Raw genomic sequence first — 12709 nt, 5'->3', positions numbered from 1 at the left:
AAAAACCCAACAACAACCCCCTTCCCCCCACCAATACTTTAATTTCACAAGACTTTACAAGTCCGTTAATTTCTAATAATGAACTTGACACAGAGATGTGTCTATCAGGATTTCTTAGGCACAGGTTATCTGCCACATTTAAATGAGAAAAATGTCACAGTAGAATTATTCCATCCATGTATCTTCAATATATACTTAGTTCTCAAAGTATCCTTCCCCAAAACTCAAATGACCTACCTGACCTACTAGAAATGCTAGGAATAATTTTCTACTTCAGATTTACTTTACATACACTTTCTCTCAACAAAATCTAGACCCTCTGCTGCTGGGCAGATGGAAGTGTTGTTTTTTAACCGCTCTTCCCACATATATGCCATGACAGACACAAGGCACCTTCAACATCCTTCGGTGTCTACATCCCTAGGCTTTTTGCCCTGCTGGCATCAAAAGTCAGGAATGCCATTTGTTTGTAAAGGAAATATCCTTGGATGAAAGGTACTTAAAAGTGGTTTCGTATGTGTAAGAGTTGAATGATAGATGAAAGATTAGTCTACCGTTGCTACTGCTACTGTTTATTCTACTGGGAATATAAAAGCATTCATGTGATGTAAGGTCATCCCTCTCCTAAGTTCAAGGAAAGAGCCAGACAGGTGTGTTATTTCTAACCTGATTTATTACTGGCCAAGAAAAAACTAAAAACTCTCCTCTGCCATCATTTAGTAAAAAGTAAAAAAAAAAAATAAATCTGAATTTATAGCATTACAGAAACACGGATGTAAAGATCACATTGTTGTCTTCCGTTCAGCACTAACCCTTCCTTGAGAAGTTTGTAGAAATATGTTAGGCAAAGTGAGTATCAATTTGCATTTATTTTATTTTCAAGTACAGACCACTTGAAATTACTCTAGGTTATAAAAATCCTCATTTATTATGTAAAATGCAAAATTAAATCTATTCTTATTCAAAAGAAGATACTATGCAGTCCTACATATAAAGGAATACATACCTACTGTTTCTACCTTTTAAAATGTTTGTCATAGCTTTGCCAATATTATCGTTTATATGGTCACTATAGAAATCAAGCTTGGTTTTGGCCTATCGACATTTTCTGTTTTCCAAAGATTTTAAATTACTGCCTTTCTTTAAACCATATGTTGTTTATATACATCTATTATATCCTTTCTTTTCTCTCTTAAAATAAAAAGTCTTGATGGTATACAATCTTACTAAAGCTATAACATACTGGTTATTTCTCTGTAGAAAACTTTTTAAAATACTATAATTGTGCTCTCTTGGAGACTCGACCAAGTCTGGCAGTCTTGAGTGGAAAGGTATTAGTAGACATGTATACCATTTTAATAAAATTATTCTCAGATAAACATTCTAATCTACTAAATCAACACGTGTAATGGTTTGAGTGAAATTTGTATCATGTAATCTTTGATTTTGATCACTTACTATCAAGCCACTGTTACTTTGCCTTCTCTCTCTGTCGTGAAGTTTTCTGTAGAAAATCCCTCCTGGATTAAATTGAGTACTCCAAACAATCATGTCCCCTTGAAAATATGCATCCATTCCAGTTATCCTTGAATTATGTTCAATATGTGATATTTGCTGATGAACATCACTGTAGTTGAACGGATATGCAAAACCCAGGATGTCAGTGTCATTAGCAACATAGAGAACTTGATCTTCAGAGCCTAGGGATTGTTGTAATGAAACAAAAATAAGGTAAATGTCAACTAATGCAAAAATCAGTGTTTTTCACTCAAGTAGCTTTTTGGTGTTTATCAGATATAAGCTCTTATCTTAAAATTATTTTCTGATTGTCGAAGACTGCAACTCTGTGCAATAAAGGCAACTCTTCAGACTCTGATACCAGTACGTATTACTTCAATGCTCTCCAAGCTCACAGCGTGACACCTAAGACTACATTTTATGGAGTATGTATAATATAAGAATTTGAATACTTTAAGCAGTGTAGAAAAATAGGGGATATTATGCATTAAGCCCATAAGAATTGCTACAGATTTTTATATGCCTGTTGTTTCTAGAGGCTCCTAAATGTATATATTAAAGGAACACAAAGTTCACAGAATCACAGAATCACTAGGTTAGAAAGGACCTTCAAGATCATCAAGTCCAACCATTAATCCAGCGCCACCATGTCCCCTAAACCATGTCCTGAAGCGCCACATCCACACGTTTTTTGAACACTTCCAGAGATGGCCACTCCACCACCTCCCTGGGCAGCCTGTTCCAATGCCTGACCACCCTCTCAGTGAAGAAGTTTTTCCTAATATCCAATCTAAACCTCCCCTGGCACAACTTGAGGCCATTTCCTCTTGTCCTATCGCTAGTTACTTGGGAGAAGAGACCAACACCCTCATCACCACAACCCCCTTTCAGGTAGTTGTAGAGAGCGATAAGGTCTCCCCTCAGCCGCCTCTTCTCCAGACTAAACAACCCCAGTTCCCTCAGCCGCTCCTCGTAAGACTTGTGCTCCAGACCCCTCACCAGCTTCGTTGCCCTTCTCTGGACACGCTCCAGCACCTCAACATCCTTCTTGTCGTGAGGGGCCCAACACTGAACACAGGATTCGAGGTGCGGCCTCACCAGTGCCGAGTACAGGGGCACAATCACTTCCCTCCTCCTGCTGGCCACGCTATTGCTGATACAGGCCAGGACGCTGTTGGCCTTCTTGGTCACCTGGGCACACTGCCGGCTCATGTTCCGCTGGCTGTCAACCAGCACCCCTAGGTCCCTTTCCGCCGGGCAGCTCTCCAGCCACTCCTCCCCAAGCCTGTAGCATTGCATGGGGTTGTTGTGGCCAAAGTGCAGGACCCCGCACTTGGCCTTATTAAATCTCATACAGTTGGCCTCTGCCCATCGATCCAGCCTGTCCAGATCCCTCTGCAGAGCCCTCCTACCCTCCAGCAGATCAACACTCCCACCCAACTTGGTGTCATCTGCAAACTTACTGAGGGAGCACTCGATCCCCTCATCCAGATCATCTATAAAGATACTGAACAAGACTGGCCCCAGAACCGAGCCCTGGGGAACACCGCTTGTGACCGGCCGCCAGCCGGATTTAACGCCGTTCACCACAACTCTCTGGGCTCGGCCATCCAGCCAGTTCCTCACCCAGCGAAGAGTAAACCTGTCTAAGCCACAAGCCGCCAGTTTCTGCAGGAGAATGCTGTGGGAGACGCTGTCAAAGGCTTTACTAAAGTCCAGGTAGACAACGTCCACAGTTGCCAATAAGCATTATTTTAAATTGCTTAATTGGCAATTAGAAATGGAATGACCCTATCTTTAGTGAAGGCAGTGAAGTTTTGAAATTGACTGCGGCAAACTGGACCAAAGCTGCTACACAACGTGTGCAGTTGTGTCTTCTATCTCCTCATTCCAGGTAGTGAGCATTTATGGATACCTGTGAATGGGTAATATTTATGGATACCTAGTTACCATCTTGATTCAGATGTTGTAAAGTATGTTATTCCTAACAAAATGCTCTCTGGTATCTGTTCTCTAAGTTTTGAGAAAGCTTCAAATTTGCTGGATACATTAGAACGCATTTGCAATTTTTTAGTTTTCCAATTTATATCATATTTATCAATAGAGAATCAACTTATAATGTCTGTCCAACACTTTTCCACCTTATGTGTATGAAGTATCAAAAATAATTTGTTTCCTCACTGTCCTGGTTTCAGCCAGAGTAGAGTTAATTTTCTTCATAGAAGCTAGCGTGAGGCTATGTTTTGGATTTGGGATGAGAAAATGTTGATAAGGTGCTGATGTTTTGAGTTGTTGCTAAGTAGTCAAGGACAGTCCAGCTTCTCATGCTGGCCTGCAGCGAGCAGGCTGGGGGTGCACGGGAAGCTGGGAGGGGACACAGCTGGGACAGCTGACCCAGGCTGGCCAAAGAGATATTCCATACCATATAACGTCATGCTTAGTATATAAAGCTGGGACAAAGAAGAAGGAAGGGGTGGAGGGACGTTCGGAGTTATGGCGTCTGTCTTCCCAAGAAACCATTACGCGTGACGGAGCCCTGCTTCCCTGGAGATGGCTGAACACCTGCCTGCCCATGGGGAGTGGTGAACGGATTCCTTGTTTTGCTTTGCTTGCGTGCGCAGCTTTTGCTTTACTTATTAAACTGTCTTTATCTCAAACCATGAGTTTCCTCACTTTTACTCTTCCAATTCTCTCCCCCGTGCCACCGTGGGGGAGTGAGCGAGCGGCTGCGTGGTGCTTAGTTGCTGGCTGGGGCTAAACCACGACACTCACTCCTGCCAAATACAAGAAAGAGGAGTTCCATTAAAGCAAGTATCAATGCAGGAATGAGGGAAATATTAACTGTATTGCTCTTGCGAAAAATTTAGACGTGGGATAATGAATCCCAGATTTTTAAATTATAAGCCCTACGAATTATGTCTGTGTTTCTATAATAACAAGCCACTATCCTCAATTAGTAACCTCGTTTGTTCCCATGTCATAATCTGACTGCTTCTTCAGTAATAGACGATGCTAAATTGTGATGGAGTCCATGTTACATATAGAGGAAATTACTAATGACTCATAAATATGATCTTCCCATGGTACATTTGCTTCAAGAAAATGTGAACAAGCATGTTTGAAACTGTTCACCATCTAACTACCCAGCATGGGTGTACCTACATTACTGACTTCTGTGCTACAAAGGAGGAAGAACTGGAAATAACGTGATAAAATCTGTTATGGTTCTAGGACATATGTCCACAACATGCGCTTACTGGCCATAGGGTTCAAATCAGGTACTGCTCATAGCTGTGCACCAAATATACACAGAGATGTCTAAGAAGCCACACCTTGTAACTTCAACACTCGTTCTGCACTACAGACTCCAAGTGTAGGTGTAAGTCAAATTCACACCAAAATCTGACTAAATTGCAGGTGAGATGCTATGATCATACTTTCAGTTATTCAGATACAGATCCATAAATACTATGTTAACTTTACTCAGGCAGTTGGACTATTGCTTGTTTCAGTTCTAAAATGATTTAAAAGTTACATAATACATAGAATTAACTATTACCTCCATTTTGTCCAATACCTCTGCCTTATGAAAGACAGAAATAACATCTATGTGTGCATATTTATTTACCTTCACTGGACCATGATCTAGGCAGCTGATTTATATGAGGAGTATATTCTTAGGTGACTATACTTCGACAAACTCCACTTAAATGACTTCTATAAGATTTCTCAACAAGACAAAGCAAAACACGTTAACTCCAAATACTACTTAATTTATTCCTAAAGTTCTAAAACATGTTTCTATGAAAGCGTTGATTCTTCTCTCAAGCTTCTACAGCTTCACCAGAATGCTAACGTGCTTGCTAACATATAATCTCTCTTTTCCTTATTTGTGTATAACTTTTTTAAATAGAGGAAGCTGGAGTTGGAAATGGACTATCATATTAAGTATGTTCATCTACATGGAAGCAATAAGAATTTACAGCTTACTGAAATGAAAGGTAAGTCTGAGTGGTTCTGTGAATAATTTCTGTGCGCTCACTATTCAAGAAATATTTATCTAAAAGTAAACTGTGTATGCAACACATTAGTGTTACCAACAATGTACATAATAAATGACTTAGCACTGTCTCTCCATTTTGATTTTTATAGCCTTACCTTTTGCTATGCAACTGTTATTCTTCTCCTTATAATTTTTCTCGCATGCGCATTTGTATGACCCCTTAATATTATTGCAGTGTTGGGAGCAGGCACCAAACACCATACACTCATTGATATCTATGAGGAAAATAATTGTCATTTATGTGCCTATAGTTTAATACACTATTATTTAACATGTTTGGAAAATCATGAAACAAAGCAGATGAACAAAAGGAACTCGTAAGCATTGCTATATCTTGCAACAGTACAAAGAAGCCTTCTGCAATTATCACTAATGTTATTCTTGCTGCAATCAACATATCTTAGAAAGATTTTTTCATACTATTCCTCCATCCTTCCTATATCAACCCATTACCATTACAGTTTGAAATCAACTTTGAGAATGAAAATGTCGGTTACAATTATCTCCAACATACCTACCTCTGGTACAGTCAAAACTACATGATTATCCCTTACTGGAAAAGTTCCTGCGTATACCTTTTTCTTAAGAGCCAAACAAGGAAGATTTTGTATGCAAGTATATATTCGCTTTGTCTGTCCCACTGAAACGATCTCCAATTTTTGTGTAAGATACTGCTCACCAGTAAGAAAATGAATTCACGGCCCATTCTTTGGGCAGGTAGATTTATCTGATCTTTCTGATCAACTCATTCATTATAACAACTATGACGTTTTTTCTGAACAGTGTGGCACCATATACATTAAGTCTACATTTTCTAAGGAATTTTATTTTTAATCAGTTTATTTTCATTTCAATTTTGTTTTATGCTTCTTTATTGTTTTAAGCATCTCAGAATATTCTCATATATCAATTTAAACACCAATCCCAATTGTTCAGTTTAATAATCTACTAGACCTTAAATCACCCATTTGCCCCTTAAATTATAAAATCATTTAATGGTCTGACCTGAACCTTTCAACATTCACAACCTATCTTTGATAACCTCTCCAGGTAAAACGCATAAATCTACATCCTATAAATCCTTTCAGTTTCTTTTCTTGATTTCTTAATCCCATAGTTATGAAACAGTTTTTGCACTGCAGGAAAAAAGTATATGATATGTATCTCCTTCTCCAACACAGAAAATGGACTATGCTTGGAAAATCATGAAACAAAGCAGATGAACAAAAGGAACTCGTAAGCATTGCTATATCTTGCAACAGTACAAAGAAGCCTTCTGCAATTATCACTAATGTTACTCTCGCTGCAATCAACATATCTTAGAAAGATTTTTTCATACTATTCCTCCATCCTTCCTATATCAACCCATTACCATGACTTCTACTACTTTACAGCAAGGGATAATGGAAAAGATCTGTACCTTCACACTGTCTATTCCTCCTGTTTCTTTGAAATCCAGGTTTACACTGACACAGTAGGGATGTTTGTGTTTGATTACAGTATGCATCATCTCCACAAGGATTCACATTATTTTCACATGTATATTCAGTGACACCTAAACATAAACAAAATGTCTAAAAAAACGCTGATAGATTTGTTTAAACTGTTAAAAATGAGATCTAAAATAACAACAACAAATAACAAATTCACCTTTCCATTAAAAGGGTATCAGGTAAATTTTAAACAAACAGATGGCGTCACAGTGTTTATCTACATATGCATATAAATTGACAGTATTTAACTGAGATACTTCATTTCACATCAAGAATTTAATACTAAAATCTATCTTGTTGCAAATATGAAATAAAATACAATCAACTTACAGCTCAACTACTTCAAAAACTCAAGGACTACTCTAAAAACTACTACAACCTGAATTGCTATAAAATTTGTTGCCTTCTTGTGGTATGTCAAATAGAATTATCTTTTTTTTTTTAACTAAAAAAATAACTTAAAGTTGTGTGTTGTTGAGTAGGTTTTGCATGGATGAAAGTCTCAGTTAATTATTTCTTTTCTGCTACAATCACAAAAACATGTCTTGTCAAACTCACTTATTTTGCAGTCTTGCTCATCTGAACCATCTCCACAATCATCAAACCAATCGCACTGTAGCTCCATTGGAATACATTTCTTATCATTACAAGCAAACTCATCTTTTTTACATGGTCTTGCTTTATATGTGATTTTATCTATATAATTACAAATTAATAAGAGAAAAATAAATCAGTATTTAAGGTTCTTAGATTATTTTAGACACATACAAATGGGAATGGCCATGAAGCATTACGCGACTGGAAATTATTTCAAGCTTAATTTCTTTCAATTTCAAATTCTGATCTACTAACCTCCAGTTAAGCTTTACTGAAGGACAAGCAGATCTCTGTAACAATGTTTGCCTTCAAGTTGTTTTCTTTGATCTGAATGCCTTGAAAGGTAATATCACCTACCGCAGTGATCTTCATCCGAGTTATCACCACAGTCATCAACCTCATTGCAAATTTGCTCAGGTCGCAGACAAACCCTGTTGTTTCTACATCTGTACGGCCTTGTTGGAGGACATGGAAACTTAACTGTATATTAAAAAAAGGAGCCAACTATTACCCAGCTAATATTCTTGAACCTTATTTAATATCTCCTTATCAAAGCAATAAGCAGGCATGGGAACACAGGTGTACTTGACAAGTGAATGGTGCTTGATTTTAACTTCTGGTACCTAATGGAATAACACTTCATTTAGGGAATGAAACCATTTTGTGTGATAAGGGTAATTACACTTTCTTTTTGAGAATCAGTAAATATGACAGAAATAAAACAAAGGAAGTAGGAAGTTTAATGATGATCAATTTTTCAACATAGAAGTATTTTTTTCCCATCTGTGCATTTCCTACGAAAACATTAATTTCTCACAGATACCTTATCTGAAATTACGTGAACAGAAAACTACATTCCACATTTCAAGCTAATATTCTAAAAGTAAAACAAAGAAAACTTAGATGCATATGTCCTTATTTATTTATGTATGCTGCTACATGTCATTTCTTGCTTTACTACATGAAAAGCACTGAAAAATGTAACATCATACCACACATTTCGGCAACTTCATCAGAGTTATCTCCACAGTCATCCTCGCCATCACAAACCCAAAAATGTAGTTTGCAGAGGGAATTGTTGCACAAAAATTCATCAGCTCTACATATGTTTCCCCCTGGGAGGATGAAAAGATGACAGAAAAAAACCAGGAAAACAGAAAGACAAAAGGACCAATGTCAATTCTTGATAAAACCAGTACAATCAGTTATCACACACTACCTGCAGAGAATGACAAACGTAGCATAACTAAATGATCAAATCCCAAATGAAAAGGTTGGAGACACAAAGAAAAATACTCATTTAAAAATCTCTTCCTTGACCATACACTTCTTTCACTTTCTTTTCATGGCTGTTAGCTAGATATTACCTATTTGGTTTGACTAGAAAGGGCAGTTATCAAAGCGAGACACTGACAACTCACCAGCTAGGCATGTCCCCCTCGCATTTTGCCAGAAGATGCTTAAACTATGTTTCTGTCTATAACTTCCTTTAGTGATGCTGCCTTTCACAAAAGACCCGGCTGGGTACATCAGTGTGTGCTATCAGACAACGGTAAAAACCAGAAGACAGAAATATGGTCAAACTTGTGAAAGGCCACTTCAGTCCAGGGTTGTTTCACATGAACGTCTAATCCTCCACCTATTCCTATGCCCACTCTCTGAGACAAACATCACGTTCAGAAGAGACAAAGTGATTGCATTCCCTTAGCCATGGGGTAGCATCTTTTTCTTCTCCTGAGGAGTAATGGGCTTGGCCAGGCTTGTAACATCCCCATCAACTATAAACTGTAATTAGGGAAGATCTAGCCATGTAGGTACAGAGTAGATAAGACTGGGTGACCTCTAACAGCCTCTTCCTTTTTGTAACTTCCAAAATGTCTCATTAGGATATTTACTCAACACAGATGCAGCAAGAACAAATTCTTCCATGTAACTTTAGTATTGATTGAACTCTGAATCTTCTAACAAAATGGAACAGAGGGTGAGAGAAAATGTTTTAAGTTGGAGTGCTCAAGCTTTAAAAATTGGTTCAAGTTGGATTCAGTTTTAATACATGTAGCAATAAGAAGGCATTTTCTTTCAAAATTGTAACTAAATTTTACCATTACCAACCAACAAAGCTACGGAAACTTCATGAAATTAGTTGTCTACATAACACATTTTTATGGTAACTGTATTCTCAGTTTCCTGAAAGGAGTAAAGTACAAAAGAAATAAAGCTGTGTACCTGCAGAGGAGGAAACAATGAAATTTTATTTGATAACACCCAACCTCTCACTGTGGCTTACCTCAATGCATTACACCCATCCTAATAGTTAGATCAGGCTCCAGCAGCTTTTTACTTATTCATTCATTGCCCCATTCACACCCCACCAAAATCAACAGAAGGCTTGCTTTCACTATAAAGGGTTCAGAACAGTTTACATTTTTTTTCCAGAAAATTAATTTGCATTAAATACCTACCATGTAAGAGGATGTTGGGAACTCTCACACTATGTTACTACATATAATTCACTCTCATTGCAAATATAACTTATGAACATTAACAGAAATAGTCTTTATTATCATCCAAGGAAAAATACATAAAATTCAAGTATTCTTCACGATGAAAGACGTGAATATAAATACTTGTGTGTGTAATCACAATAAAACCATAATTCTAGTTGTATAATAAGATTGAAAAGAGCTATGTTTATAAATATACCCAGTGGGCTATAGATAAATATTACAAAGATTATTTTAGAATGCTGTAGAATAAAACTCCATTTGTGTTTGCTGGATTTCCAAAGAGGAAAAAATTAGTTATCAGTGAGATAAACTGGCATTTGTTTCATGTGATTGCTCTGCCTGTCATAATCCCTTTACAGAATAGATTTCTATAACAGAAATCATAATTGTGACATAAATACAAAATATTCTAGTAATAACCAACTAGGCACAAGGCTTCTTATTGCATTATAAGCAACCTGCAGTTCACAGAAGCTCCATTATTCCATCCAAAGAATAATGCGAGCTTCAGATAAAATAAGCACGTTATTACTTACTTACACTTCATTGTTTTTCAAAGAGATACAGCCCAGATAGTTTAAAAGCAGTTTTTAAATGGACTAGAAGTTTTTTAAAACTTTGTTAACTCAGTCTTCTTTAAACAATTAATCCTTCAACGCTTCCAAATGTGATGTTTTTCTCTTTACATCTAAACATCTCTGGAACATTCTTCCCATTCTCTTCATTTTCTGGTCTCTCTTTCAAACTTAATCACCCCATATAACTTCTTTTTTTTCCCTAGTGGTAAGTGTTGCTTAATAGACGTATGACAAAATAAAGGAAGGATATTTTACTCCGTAAGTCCTTGCTTCATCTCTGATCATTATTACTCATTGTACTGCATTATGCTTTTGAAATTACACAGACGTCACGTGATTGTAGATGACTAACCCACAGAACTACTCACTCCAAAGAAATGGAAAGAAATAAAATCTGGAAAAAACAAGAAGCTGACAAAATGCTCAGTAAAATTTTGCTTTTTAAAAAGAACTCTTCAACTTGAGTGAGAAGTTCTGTGTTTGTCACAGTTATTGAATTACTACATCTCCTAAGAATTTTGTGAAGAGTGACACTGCCTGGTAGCTGAAGCAAGGTCCCGTTAAAAACAAATCAGCAGCAACGATGAGAATTAGATCAACAGATGTATTTCTCAAAGACATATTCGGAAGCTTAATCATGAGCATGAAAGCATGAGCATAGTGTTTAGCTTCATGTGAATCAATTTATGTGCATAGCTCTGCTCTCTAACGAGAGTGAGAATTCAAAATGTAGCTTTATAGGTTCTGGTTAGTTGCAACATTTCACCTCCATGGAAATAAACAGAAAACTGGGGTCATAAGATGACTTATTTAGCAATTTTTCATTATATCGCATGCCTTTGTAATTTATTGTTGCCTATAAAACTGTAAATTAACTGGACTTATTACCGATTTCCTTGATGAGACAGAATATGCTTCCAGTAATAAACCAACCTTTTGGTCCTTGGGGAAGGAAACACAGAGAAGGAACAGTGACCTGTGTTATAAACAATGTAAGTTGTACTTTGTCCTGCAAATCGCTTGTGAAGCTGCTATACTGTCTTTGTCGACAGACGCCACAGAGCTTTCATTTCATGACTCAGAATGACCCTGCTACCACTAACTTACACCATGCGTTAATATAAAAACCAGTAAAGTAAGCTGTTTCACCTTGGTCACAGTTTTCTTCATCACTGCCATCCACACAGTCATGGATCCCATCACAAAGCCATCTGACAGGGATACAGTAGGCCTTATTTTTGCATCGAAACTGATCTTCTTTACATTCTGCTACACAATCCATCTGTGTGAATATAGGTACGAACGAAGTATTATTGAATGAAAAAACCAACACGCTTAAATACGTATAAACCTAACAAAATTTACCACCACTGTTTTTTATTGCCTTAAGTATTTAATACGATAAAGTCGTCCCTGACAATGGAATGTGCAATTTAAATAGTTACTTAAGTGCAAGTGAAATTGTAACCACGTTACATATGTTCTGGTATTACTTATTTTTGTTGCTTAGTATTAGCAATGGAAGCAATGGCTACATTTACGTTTCTGAACTCAACTGCCCTAAAAGAAACAACCCTGGACATGATGCCAGCTCAGGCGCGCTGGCTCGTAGCCACATTCATCAAGACTAGAAACCTCCAGAGTGGATTGTCTTTATCTGCACCGTGTAGCATCTGGCTCAGGGATCCTTCAGGCTCTAACTGGCACCTTTACGGCTCTGAGGATTATTTTTGGTCTTTTTTCATGAAGTTGTTTATACCGGTGGCAATTTTTTAAAAAGATACCAACAATGGAACATGTAAGAGCAGCATGGCATGAAGGCCCACAGAGGGTGAGGTGCCTGCTGGAATTGTATCAGGTGAATCTAGAGGACAAAAGGAGCCAATTGTGACACAAACTTGTCCAAACTGACAGTACAGAGCAGTGCCAGAAGCAAACTTCCCCAGAACCACG

At 37.5% G+C, this 12709-nt stretch overlaps 1 protein-coding gene across 1 annotated transcript in view; it reads right to left on the bottom strand.

Moving 5' to 3' along the window:
* The window catches only part of LRP1B (LDL receptor related protein 1B), a gene marked incomplete at its 3' end in the record, with an annotated part of 741532 nt that overhangs the window by 57569 nt on the left and 671254 nt on the right, over positions 1-12709 (bottom strand). Inside the window, exons 71-77 of the mRNA XM_082001234.1 lie at positions 11906-12038; positions 8664-8786; positions 8029-8151; positions 7633-7770; positions 7002-7136; positions 5677-5796; positions 1459-1700 (exon numbers count right to left, since the gene is read on the bottom strand). Coding sequence (XP_081857360.1) covers positions 1459-1700; positions 5677-5796; positions 7002-7136; positions 7633-7770; positions 8029-8151; positions 8664-8786; positions 11906-12038 — 1014 coding nt within the window. The remainder of the gene's footprint in view (positions 1-1458; positions 1701-5676; positions 5797-7001; positions 7137-7632; positions 7771-8028; positions 8152-8663; positions 8787-11905; positions 12039-12709) is intronic.

The sequence above is a fragment of the Phaethon aethereus genome, assembly GCF_964289735.1.
Source record: "Phaethon aethereus genome assembly, chromosome: 6".
Classification (NCBI taxonomy): domain Eukaryota; kingdom Metazoa; phylum Chordata; class Aves; order Phaethontiformes; family Phaethontidae; genus Phaethon; species Phaethon aethereus.
The sequence above is the reverse complement of the archived record's forward strand: the minus strand, read 5'-3'. Positions and strand labels throughout refer to the sequence as shown.